This window comes from Molossus molossus, unplaced genomic scaffold, assembly GCF_014108415.1.
Source record: "Molossus molossus isolate mMolMol1 unplaced genomic scaffold, mMolMol1.p scaffold_m16_p_3, whole genome shotgun sequence".
Classification (NCBI taxonomy): Eukaryota; Metazoa; Chordata; class Mammalia; order Chiroptera; family Molossidae; genus Molossus; species Molossus molossus.
The window spans coordinates 60,649,151-60,661,843 of NW_023425366.1; the positions used below are offsets into that span (position 1 = coordinate 60,649,151).

At 34.6% G+C, this 12,693-nt stretch overlaps 1 protein-coding gene across 8 annotated transcripts in view; it reads right to left on the reverse strand.

Annotated features, from left to right (window-relative positions):
- The window catches only part of TMEM161B (transmembrane protein 161B), a 68,272-nt gene that overhangs the window by 26,703 nt on the left and 28,876 nt on the right, over positions 1–12,693 (reverse strand). For all 8 annotated transcript variants that reach the window (XM_036280249.1, XM_036280252.1, XM_036280253.1 and 5 more), the window contains 3 exons: positions 12,556–12,639; positions 10,166–10,263; positions 5,843–5,999 (listed from right to left, as the gene is read on the reverse strand). Coding sequence is in view for 4 of the 8 variants with exons in the window: in XM_036280246.1 (XP_036136139.1) it covers positions 5,843–5,999; positions 10,166–10,263; positions 12,556–12,639 (339 nt within the window). In the remaining 4 variants the exon portion in view is untranslated. The remainder of the gene's footprint in view (positions 1–5,842; positions 6,000–10,165; positions 10,264–12,555; positions 12,640–12,693) is intronic.

The following is a 12,693-nucleotide window of genomic DNA, read 5'->3' on the forward strand; positions in this document are numbered from 1 at the left end:
AGCTCCTACAACACTGGCTGTTAGACATGCTCCACAGATGAGAAAATGCAGTCTTCTCTGGAGAAAATGATAGTCTCAACAACCTGCAGACAATGGTATTTAGAGGTTCCTCCAAGAATGCTGCCAGGCGCTGGCAAGCAGCTCAGTTGGTTAGAGCATAGTCCTGATAGGCCAAGGTTGCGGGTTTGATCCCAGGTCAGGGTACATGTAAGAATCAACTAATGAATGCATAAACAAGTGGAAAAACAAATCGATGTCTCTCTCTCTCTCTAACCAATAAAGAAAAAAGAAAAAAAAACCAGAAAGCTGCCTGGTCTCCACTAATCATCCAGTAAAAGTCCCTCCAATCAATAAGCTCCTGCCACTTGCACGAAACTTCTAATATTTTCATATTATTCTCTTGAATATGAAGATACTCAATGATCACGAGACATTTGAGAACAATCTTTAACATAACAGTGAATAAAGAAAAAAAAGGGGGGGGGGGCTCAAACAATGCAAGGCAATTAAAATGTAAAAGATTTTAATATCCTTAGAAATGAAAAGACATTTACACATCCATGACACATGAATGCTATGAAAATGGAACAAAGAAAAAGTCTTAAATATTAAAAAACAGCAGTTGATACAAAAATTTCAACAGAAGGATTATTTATTTATTTATTTTTTTATCCTCACCCGAGGACATTTTTCCATTTTTTGTTCAGGTAGAGTGGGAGGAAGAGAGAGGAACAGAGAGAGAGAGAGAGAGAAACATCGATGTGAAAGGAACACATCGAGTGGCTGCCACCCACACAACCGACCAGGGCCGGGAACAAACTGCAAACGAGGTACGTGCCCTTAGCGGGAACCGAACCGGGGTCTCTCAGGACCGCAGGCCGACGCTCTAACCGCTGAGCCAAACCGGCCAGGGCTCAACAGAAGGATTAAAAGAGAAAATTAAGAGACAAATCAAGAATATAGCATAGTTCAACTGGTGTTGCTCAATGAATTGAGCATCATCCCATGGACTGAGAGGTTCCAGTTCAATTCCTGGTCAAGGCACATTCCTGGGTTGCGATCTCAATCCCCAGTAGGGGGCGTGCAGGAGGCAGCCAATCAATGTTTCTCACATCAATGTTTCTATCTCTCTCTCTAAAAATCAATTAAAAGAAAAAATATATTAGTATAAAATAAATCGAGAAAGGAAAATATGAAAATTAAAGAAATCAAACATCTCATTAACAAGAGTTTTCTGAAAAAGACATAAAATAGAGGATCTTAAGAAACAGACAATATAAACCTATGGATAAAAATAGCAGATTGAGCACATCTGCTTACCTTTGTTCTCCCCCAGTTCACACCAAAGTAATGATAAATGGATGTTTCTGTTTTTAAGTACATAAATGCAGTGAATGAAAGAAAAAGAGCAGTAAAATTTTGGAGGCCAGAAAGCAGGCAGAGAGATAAGTGGTAAATGACTGAACAGAATGAGGAAGCTTAATCAGAAAGCCAAAATGCAATCGGATTTTACTGCAGAACTCCCAGAAAGGATAAGGAACGGTCAGACTGGGGTAAAAGTGTGAATGTGTGTGTTGGCAGTGGCATTAGGAAAAAACACTACTAAAAACAATTATTTTTTTAAAAAGTAACCAGTTAAGACTTTCCCCCACCTGAAAATGTCTGGAGATCTATGCTTTGGAGAGGGTAAAAAGAGGATCTCTGATTTATCCAGATGGTTCAACAACTTGCCTAGTGCCTCACCAGGTCTAAGAGAAGTCTTTCACATGAAAGACAGTAACCAAACCAAATAAAAACAATTTAGGGGGGTGGGGGTGGGGAGGAAGGGATCAATAGGGGGGAAAATGGGATATCTGTAATACTTTCAACAATAAAAATATTTATCAAACAAACAAAGACAACTCAGAGAAAAACAATACTTGGCATAAAGAAAACCTTTAGAAAATCTATCAGTATCTCAAACAGACATAAGAAAATGTAAGGTAATCATAAAACAAGTAGAATTCCATAAAGGGGGGAGAGAGAAACAAAAAAGAGCTCTTGAAAATTAAAAATTATAGCAGAAATTAAAAACTCAACTGAAGGGTTGGAAAGATTATGAAAATATCCCAGAATATTAAAAATATATATAAAAACATAAACATACATATGAGAAGGAAAATCAGAATCTTAGAGAACTAGTCTAAGAGGTCCAATATCTGAACAATAAGCATTACAGAAAAAGAGAAAATAAAGAAAAGGAAATCACCAATAAAATACTACAAGAAAAATTTCTAGATCATGAGTTTCCAGATTGGTAAAATAAGTCCCAGCACAATAAATGAAACCAGATCCTCAACAAGGAACATTATATTTAATTTCAAAACACTGGGTGGCTAAAGAGAAGATGTTAAAGATTCACAGAGGAAAATATAGGGCATACAAAAAAATTCAGAAATCAGGATAGCAAACTGAAATTCTTAAAGAGCAAGAATGAAACTTCAAAGTAAAAATAAATAAAAATAAATAAATAATACCTTTAAAATTAAGAGAATGGTTTTATTATATTATTTATTTATTTATTTATTTAATCCTCACCTGAGGACATTTTTGCATTTATCTTCAGATAGAGGGGGGGGGGGGGGAACATTGATGTGAGACACATCGACTGGTTGCCACCCACACAACTCCAAACTCCAACCAGGGCCGGGAACAAACTGCAACCAAGGTACATGCCCTTAGCGGGAACTGAATCCGGGACTCTCTGGTCCGCAGGCCGACACTCTAACCGCTGAGCCAAACTGGCCAGGGAAAGGGAATGATTTTAAACCTGGAATTCTATTCTGAATCAAGGGATCAATTAATATTCAGGTAGGCCAAAAATATTTTCCAGGATGCAAAGTCACAAAAAATGCACTTCCCATGCAACCTTTCTGAAGATAATACTGGAGCATATGTCCCACCAAAATAAGAAAGTAAACCAAGTAAGAGTCAGACACAACTTTTGAGAAAAAGAGTGCCAATTCAAAAAATGCAAAAAGAATACCTAAGAAGTCACTGATGTTTCCTAGGAGACAGCTGTGTAGAAGTTGGGAAGGTTAACCAATCCAGACCAGGACTCCAGAAGAACTCTCTCCAAGAACATGAAATTGACATACCACCTGATGGTTCTGAACATATTCAGAGATTTATACACCCAGCAAGTTTAAGGCTGAATTAATGATATGTACAAAGAAAACAATGCAAATTAAAAATGAAGACAACTATTCATCTCTGCAGAGTGTCTACATGACCATAATATAAACACTAAATATTCTTCTTATAAATGACATTACTATACTTGGAAGATGAGCTGAATGAGAAATGATCAGTGGTAGGTGACAACCCAGGGAGATGTGCAATGTCCTCATTTTAAAGCCTAAAACTGGCCCTGGCCGGTTTGGCTCAGCGGTTAGAGCATCGGCCTGCAGTCTGGAGAGAGCCGGGTTCAGTTCCCGCTAAGGGCACGTACCTCGGTTGCAGTTTGTCCCCAGCCCTGGTTGGTTATGCGGGTGGCGACCACTCGATGTGTCCCTTTCACATCGATGTTTCTCTCTCTCTCTCTCTTCCTCTCTCTCCCTCCCACTCTATCTGAACAAAAAATGGAAAAATGTCCTCGGGTGAGGATTAAAAAATAAATAAATAAATAAAATAAAGCCTAAAACTGAAATCAAGCTGTGGTCTTGTATACATATGAAAATACAGATGTGAACATCAAACAGAAAAGGGCTGGAAGAAGCTGCCTCTGGAAAGGTGAAAATGAAGGAGATAATAATTTTAATAAAAAGAAGAAAAATAAAAATAAAATTACTGCCCAGTAGTAAAGAAAATGGGTTTTCAGATTTAAAAGCTAAACTTAAAGCCCAAGTGTCCATCAGTAGACGAATGGATAAAAAAGTTTTAGTACAGCCCTGGCCGGTTTGGTTCAGCGGTTACAGCGTCGGCCTGCAGTCCTGAGAGACCCTGGTTCGGTTCCCGCTAAGGGCGCGTACCTCGGTTGCAGTTTGTCCCCGGCCCTTGTCGGTTGTGCGGGTGGCAGCCACTCGATGTGTTCCTTCACATCGATGTTTCTCTCTCTCTCTCTCTGTTCCTCTCTCTCCCTCCCACTCTACCTGAACAAAAAATGGAAAAATGTCCTCGGGTGAGAATTAAAAAAAAAAAAAAAAAGTTTTAGTACATATACACAATGGAGTACTATGCAGCTGTAAGAAAGAAAGATCTCTTAACCTTTGAGATGACATGGAGGGACCTGGAAAGTATTATCCTCAGTGGAACAAGCCAAGCAGAAAAAAACAAATATCCCATGATCTCACTTATTTGTGGAATATAATGAACATAACAGTCTGAGGAACTGGGTAGACCCAGAGACGTGGAAGTAGGGTACAGACTGACAACCGTCAGAAGAGGGAGTGGTGGGGGGAAGGAAGAGATAAACCACAGAACTTATATGCATGTACGCATAACCGATGGACACGGACAACAAAGCCGGGATGGGGTGGGGAGGATGGGGAGGAGGGTGTCTGGGGGAAAAAAGGAGAATCGTCTGTAACAAAAATAAATTAATAAAAAAATAAAATAAGAGCTAAACTTAAAACTTAGCAAATTAATGATGAAACTTCAGAACACCAAAAGGACAGAGAAAAAGGTTCTGGAGGGTATAAGGCTGGGGAAGAAGGCAACCTATGCCAACCGCAAGACGGAGGCCAATCTCTTATCTTTGAAACTGAGGAAGCCCTAGCCAGTTTGGTTCTCCGGTTAGTGTTGGCCCACAGACCAAAGGGTCTTGGGTTCGATTCCTAGTCAAGAGCACATACCTGGGTTGCAGATTTGGTCCCCAGCCCTGGTTAGGGTTGTGCAGGAGGCAACCAATCGGATGTTTCTCTCTCACATGATGTCTCTCTCTCTCTCTCTCTCTCTCCTCTCCCTTCCACTCTACCTAAAAAAATCAATGAAAAAATATCCTCGGGTGAAGATTAACAATAAGAACAAAAAAATTATCAGGAAAAACTATTTCTTTCTTATAGTTTGTGCTGATCCAAACTACCAACTCACTATGAAGGGTGGGGGGAATAAGGGTAATTTCAGGCATGCAAGATTTAAAAAAAAAAAATACACTTTGCCAAAAGGAGAGTAAATCAAATAAAAGGCAATGATTTGATCCAAAAAGAGGCACAGGGAATTCTTAGGAAGACAATGAAGAAAATTCCAGGATCAGCAGGTATGTAGGAAGTTTAGAGAACTGAGGACCCCAATATTTAAATAACTCCTCTAAGATGGTATTTCCATGGAAAAACAAACACAAATGATGTATCTAAACTACTAAGGTTTAAAAATCTGTAGAAGAGTTTAGCTTTTACATAACTAGAATAAAAAATTATTCAAGGAAGATAATAGGACATTATAATGCTTAGCTATAAATATTTTTATAGAGTAACTAAAACTGACTACTGATTTAATTTTTAAAAAAGGAGTCTCCTTACTTTCTTGAAATAAAAGAAAAAAGGAGAAAGGTGCAATAATATCTAAAATTAAAGAAATACCACCATTATCACATAACATTTAAACATGGAAGAAATACTAAAAAAAGTAAAAGTGGCTAGATCTGAGATTCAAGAAAGGAAAGACAGGCACTGGCATCTTACCTTATATTTCAGTTTTTAAACTATTTACCTCTACTTTGAAAATTTTTCCAATTAAATTTCAACAAAGAAAAAAATTCTCTAATGATCTAAAATCTTTTCAAATAAGAAATGAGATCTAATTATGTTAGCTGCAAAAGGAAAACAAATTCTTAAATTCTTATTAATGACATTTTAAAGGATACATTGCAAAAGACAAAACAAGCAGGCACCAGACTAAGCTAATATTCATTTCCTGTGTGGGCTTCATACAATTGTAGTAGATTTCAGTTACTAGATACACAACTGTAGCAGCCACTGTGAAATCCACCAGCCACTGGTATTCTGGAAAGTAATGCAATGCTGAAAAATAAAAGTTAAAAAAAAAAAATAAGTTTAGAAGGGTTTATCTATAATTAACTATAAACATGCTAGGCTTTATTTACAATGTAAAGATTTACAATGTAAAGATTACAAATATGAGAATTTAAAAATACAGGAAACAGATCAAGAATATTGGCATCCAAAAACTAAATTTTAATACCACATAAATAATTAAAATAAATCTGAAATGATTACCCAAAAATATTTAAATTGTTGTTAAAAATATATGATTGCAAAATAAACTGATATTTTCTTATCTGATTAGCTATATTTTACAGAAAGTATAAGTCAAGATTTTGTTTTTTTGAAGAATCTGATCTAGCCCAGATGGTGTGGCTCAGTGGATAGAGCGTTGTCCCATTGACTGAGAGGTCCCAGTTCAATTCCGGGTTGGGGTGCATGCCTGGGGTGTGGCCTGTCCCCAGTAGGGGGCATGTAGGGGGCAGCCAATGGATGTTTCTTTCTAACATAGATATTTCTATCTCTCTCCCTTCCTCTCTCTCTAAAAAAATCAATAAAAATATATTCACAAAAAAAGAATTTGATCTATACTTTAAAATAGCGATTTTCAACCTTTTTCCTCTCATAGTACACTAATTACAATTCTGTGCAAAAAATTTATTTTTTGCCAATCTGACAAAAAAGAAAAAGGTATAATTTTGATTCAATCACACTGGACAGTTATTGTTGTGTTGGCTGTTGTCATTTTTTTTAATTTGACAATCTAAGGGAAAAGAGCTCGGTGCCCCTGACCACGTAGTCAGGTATGGCATGTTTTAAAAATTCTTGCAACATACCAGTGTGCCTGCTGTAGCCTAATGTAGACTACCACAGCTTTACTTATATTCATTATTTGTTACACTCATGGAGAGTTGGTAATTTTGAGTACTGCAGGTTAAAATAATTAAGTAAATCTACTTTTTAATCAATTATCTGTTCTTACAAGAGATGGTGATGAAATAACTGCCTATCAGTTTTCCATAAAACCACACCCTTTAAAAAAACGATTCCAGCCCTGGCCAGTTTGGCTCCGCGGTTAGAGCATCGGTCTGCGGTCTGGAGAGACCCGGGCTCGGTTCCCGCTAAGGGCACGTACTTCGGTTGCAGTCTGTCCCCGGCCCTGGTTGGTCGTGCGGGTGGCAGCCACTCGATGTGTCCGTTCACGTCGATGTTTCTGTCTGTCTCTCCCTTCCTCTCTCTCCCTCCCACTCTATCTGTACAAGAAATGGAAAAATGTCCTCGGGTGAGGATAAAAAAAAAAAAAAAAAAAAAAAAAAAACGATTCCATTCATGAGGGTTTACATTAAAATTAGCATTCTGTAAAAGTAAATATAATTCCATTTCTCTTTTCATTTCAGATATTCTGGTTTACTTCTGCCAGAGTGTCCAAATATCAACATCATTTTATAGAAGGCCTCCTAAATATGTGAAAATAAATCATGTTCATAAACATTAATTTGTATGTTCTCACTGGCACATAATAAAACCACCTCCACTGCTTTGGAAAAATTTCAGTTGTAAAATGTAATACCTGAAGTTATTTTAAAAGCACACTTTTATAGAAAAAGTATTTTAAAATACCATTGAAAGTAAGACTTACTTAAAATATCAAAAACAAATTAACCAAACATATCATTTCTGTGAGGTGATAGCAAAAATTCCAAATCCTTCTTAAGATAGAGTAAATTTTTTATTTGCTTCAAGTTATTTTAATTTTTTAGGGTTTTTTTGGGGGGTGGGTGATGTTCAACTTCTGAACATCAGTATGAAAAATTTACCCTAAAGTGGTTGCAGGAATCCTACCTTCTCTCCCCCTCTAAAATCACCCAGTTAAGCCTTTTGAATAAATGGATGAAACAGATAGACAGGTTATCTGGGTATCTAAAGATGTTCAATTCTAATTCTTCACATCTGCCCACACTTACACAGGTTACTTCCAGGGAACTTAATAGCAAACAGCCAAGTGACATTTAAATGTTTTTATATTCTTTAAAAGGAACTTATTGATACATAGATTCAGCAAAAGTATACAAATTATACACATTCTTTGCTGCATATTTAATCCAAGTACTAGATTCTTCTTTTTTGTAGTCAATAATATAATTATATACCTGCCCTTTTCATAGGCTACTGGAATCAAAAGAAAATTTAAGTTTATCAAGTCTAGTAATTTCCATAAGCTCCTGAGAGTACCTAAAGTTCAGGCAGAAAACTCTCTACTTTTACCCAAACACACATACATTAATACAAACATAAATAAAACATTTCCCTGTTATTCTGACAAAGTGAAATGATCTTGATATTTTGTTGCCAGGTGTTAAAGTAATACTATTTGCAATTAGTTCTCAAAATTGTACAAGTGAAACAAAACACTCATCAAGCTGTGTGCTGAAGCCACATTACCCTACTTTCAATTTTAAGTTCATTAATAGCCTAGCTCTCACTGTCTCTACCACATTCCGAATGAGTGGGTTTTTTTATTTAAAAAAAAAAAAAAAGCTCATAGAATTGTGAGGATGAGTTAATATAAGTAAGGCACTCATAACAATGGCTGATAAATATGAAATTTTAAGCTATTATTAAAGCTAATTAGCTGATAGTTATTCAATAAACATTATTAGTAAAAGTGACAAAAATCTGTACTAGAAATCAGAGGTAATGTATATATATTCTTGCATTTATACATGCCTGTGAACATTTTATATAAGTAAGCACACATAAAGGATATTAGTAAAACAAATGTGACAATAAAAAAGTCCAAGTGCTTTTAAATGTTTTAAGTTTTGCATGAAAAATAGTTTAAAAGGAAAAAGGATGACATAACCAGTCTTAACAGTCTTAATGCTATTAGAAAATTGATATAAATTGTTTCTCATTGACATTTTTGCGTTCTATGATATCCTTTCCACAAACAGACATAAAATCTTTGTAGAAGTAGAGTCAACTTTCAAATATATTAAAGCCTTTAAGTCACAAAATAATTTTAAATTACATAGATGCTACATGAATCGGAAGGTTTTTCTGGGGTGGTAAGATTTAACACAAGAAGGGCCAATTTTGCAAAATGATACTTTATACACTACCAAAATTATTTTTTAAAAAAACATGTTATTTTAACTCCTCACATAATATAAACCATTAGTTCTCAAACCTGCTCAAAACTCAAACCCACTTTTAATATTTAAAAAAATAAAAATTTCCAGAACTCACTTAATATTTACTCAATCTCCAACAGTAGGCATGAGAATTCTTTATTTTTAAAGAGCAGCTGAAGTGATTCTGAGGTCTGAAAACCAGTGTTTTAAATAACATCACATTAGATGTCTTTCTCTTCTAGGACTGAAATAATTTCATTTTAAATTTAAAATCACAATAGTTATTATATAATTATAAATACTAACTCACAGGGGGAAAAAACTGAATGACTTATTCAGAGATACCCAATGGGTAAAAGTAAATCTTGAAGAAGTGAATTGTTCTTATTCCTAATCCAGTTTATTATTCTAAAATCACTTTCTTTTCTACTAAATGTGAGCATAAAGTTGAATTATTGTAAATATAGGTAATTCAATACAAATGTACAAATGCATTTCTGTAAGCCACATTATAAAAGAAACAGACTGGGATAGATGGCAAAAAGTCTAGAATTCGAAATAATGAAAACTGACTGATCTCATATAAACAGAAATTGTAACAAACTTGTGTAAGTCTGCCTCTGCTGAAAAATGGGAAAAATAGTGCTTACTATAAGTCAGGTGAACAGAAAAAGAAATTCAATTCAAATGTTGTTCTGAGCTTCTAAGCTCTGAGAAAGATTTCATATTCTGAATAATGAACTTAATGATTACAAAAGCAAACAAAAAGTCTAGCCACAACAGATCAAATCAAAGTACCTTTTAGCAGTGGTTCTCAACCTTCCTAATGCCGCCACCCTTTAATACAGTTCCTAATGTTGTAGTGACCCTCAACCATAAAATTATTTTCATTGCTACTTCATAACTGTAATTTTGTTTTCCAATGGTCTTAGGCGACCCCTGTGAAAGGCTCGTTTGACCCCCAAAGGGATCGCGACCCACAGGTTGAGAACCGCTATGGGTAATATAAAACTGAGATTTATAGAACACTTTACCCAAGATTTCCCTTACCAAAAGTATCCACTTCTGTAACTGACTTTGTTTCTAGATGGAGGTCAATGTCCTTTGGAATGGTTAGTGGTTTACTTTCAATGTGACCATTATATTTCCTATAAAAATCAGACAAGTGACACAAAAAACAAGTTATCTACACTGTTATCCAAGTGCTTTCATCAAACTAATTATAAACAAGGCTTTAAATTTCACAGTGAAAGAGAAACAGAATTTCTAATATTTCATCAAAAAGGTCAGGTATTCAAAAGAAGTTTTTAAAAGGGGGACTACAAAATGTGGATGTAAATTTTATGTGAATATACAGATTACCAGGAAAAGACACATTAGTGACAGGAATAAAATATTGTTAGTTTAGCATCTCAACCCATTTCTCCTACCTCTTCTGGAGATTTAAAAGACAACCTAATATCACTTTCTTTAGGGACAAGAGTAAAAGTAAATTAAGACAAAATGCATTTCTCTTTGAAATATATATGTACACACATACATACATATAAACAGATCTGTAGCTATAAACAAGTCAGAGTTAAAGAAATATGTTAAGATTTATGTGCACAAGAAAGTAAGAAACATGGAAGGCCTACTCAGAGTTGCTTTTACTAAGAATCACGAATGGAGGAAACCACAAAATTCTTCAGGTGCACGTACATGTGTCATTTCTAGATTTAATTTTTTTTCTATTTTAAATCTTCAAACTAGGATATTTTTCCATTTAGCTTCAGATAGAGTGGGAGGGAGAGAAACAGAGAGATATTGATTGGTTGCCTCCTGCATGACCCCAACCAGGGCTGAAGACCTAACTGCAACTGAGGTTGGTGTCCTTGACTGGAATCGAACCCATGACTCTGGTCCTTGGGCCAATGCTCTAAACGCTGGGACAAACCAGCCAGGGCCTAAATTTAATTTTTAAAGACAATCACATATTGAATGTAATAAACTAAGTTTCAATAACATTAATTATAATACCAAGAAACAATTTTGAATTTATTCTTTAAAAATATAAACTGGGAAAATCTCAGTGAAAATATGACTTCATAAATCAAATAATTATTATTGCTACTAAGAACAAGACTCTTATTTAGTGCATCGTTTTGTAAATGTAAACTATTTTCAACATATAAAAATTACTGTTAAAATAACAAAATTCTGACTACAAGGCATACAATAAGAATTAAATGTTTGTAAAATAAATACTATATTACATAACTAAATGTTACAAATGCTGGACATGTTAGCAATGAATAGGCAGAGGTGAAACAGTTAAAAAGAAATGTAGAAACTTAAAACTAACCTGGATTAAAATCCTGACTAGGATTTTAATCCAGATTAGTAAAATATAAATTAAAATAATAGCTAATATTCAGGGATGTGTAGATTAAGTGAAATTGTTTTAAAGTGCTTTAAATTATAATATTAAAATATATATATATATATATATATATATATATATATATATATATTGGAATTTAGAGGAGGGTTTACAGTTAATCTTCTAATGAGCCTCAAGGTTTATTTGTAATTATAAGTGAGAGAGAGAAAGGTAGTGAGATCAGAAAAGACAATTTTTTCAAATTTCCAATTACATGCAGAATCTTTAATGTTTAAAGAATTTTTAAAAATTTGGTGACAGTTTGTTCTCACGAACATTTTATAATATATTAGAAAAACAGTTTCAGTCCTAAGAAGTCCTCCCCATTCCCAACTGAGGAATCTAAAACTAAGGTCCATTTAGAAAGGTAATTAACAAGCGCTTTTTTTTTGAGACTTCAATTTAAATAGAGATATACAAATTTTAAGCTAAAAGGATCCTTCAAAATCAGTTTGGGCCTTCCTTCCATTTCACAGATGAGGCTGCTGTGAGGTTCATAAAGTTTCTTCATAAACTTTAAATATCAAAATAATATTAGGCAACTGAATTGGACCTAAGAAGTTATACTATCCACCCCTTTTATTTAGGAAACAGAGCTTAAAAGCATATGAATTTTCCCAATATCATAATAATGAGTGGTAGCAAAACGTGGTAAAGAACCCAAACCAACTGATATCTTTAAATGACTTGTAGGGTTCAGACATGGATTATAGGTCTCCCCCATCAAACCCCTGTACTGAATTTTAATATGATGGCTATTTGTGTTCATTACTGAAACACAAAGAAGAACAGAGTTGACTATTCTTAAACAAAATAATCACTTTTGTGATTATATTAGATTACTATACCTGGGGTTTTCTTAGAAGATGATTTAATATTATTTTAGATCATGGCTTTTAAGCTTAAATTTATCAACTGTTTATGGTATAACTGTAAACGTTCCTTTAACCAAAGTACAAAAAAGTACATAAATTGTGTCAAATATTTAACACTTTACAAACTCAACAATGTAACTTACCTATCTTTTTTGCTTTTCCCTTTTTGCTGCTTCCCTGCAAGTATTCTTAATTCTTCTTCCGTAGGATGTTGATACCATCGTAAACTGAGAAAAGAGGAATCTTTTTAAATAAAGCAATTAAAATCACCAGAATTATTC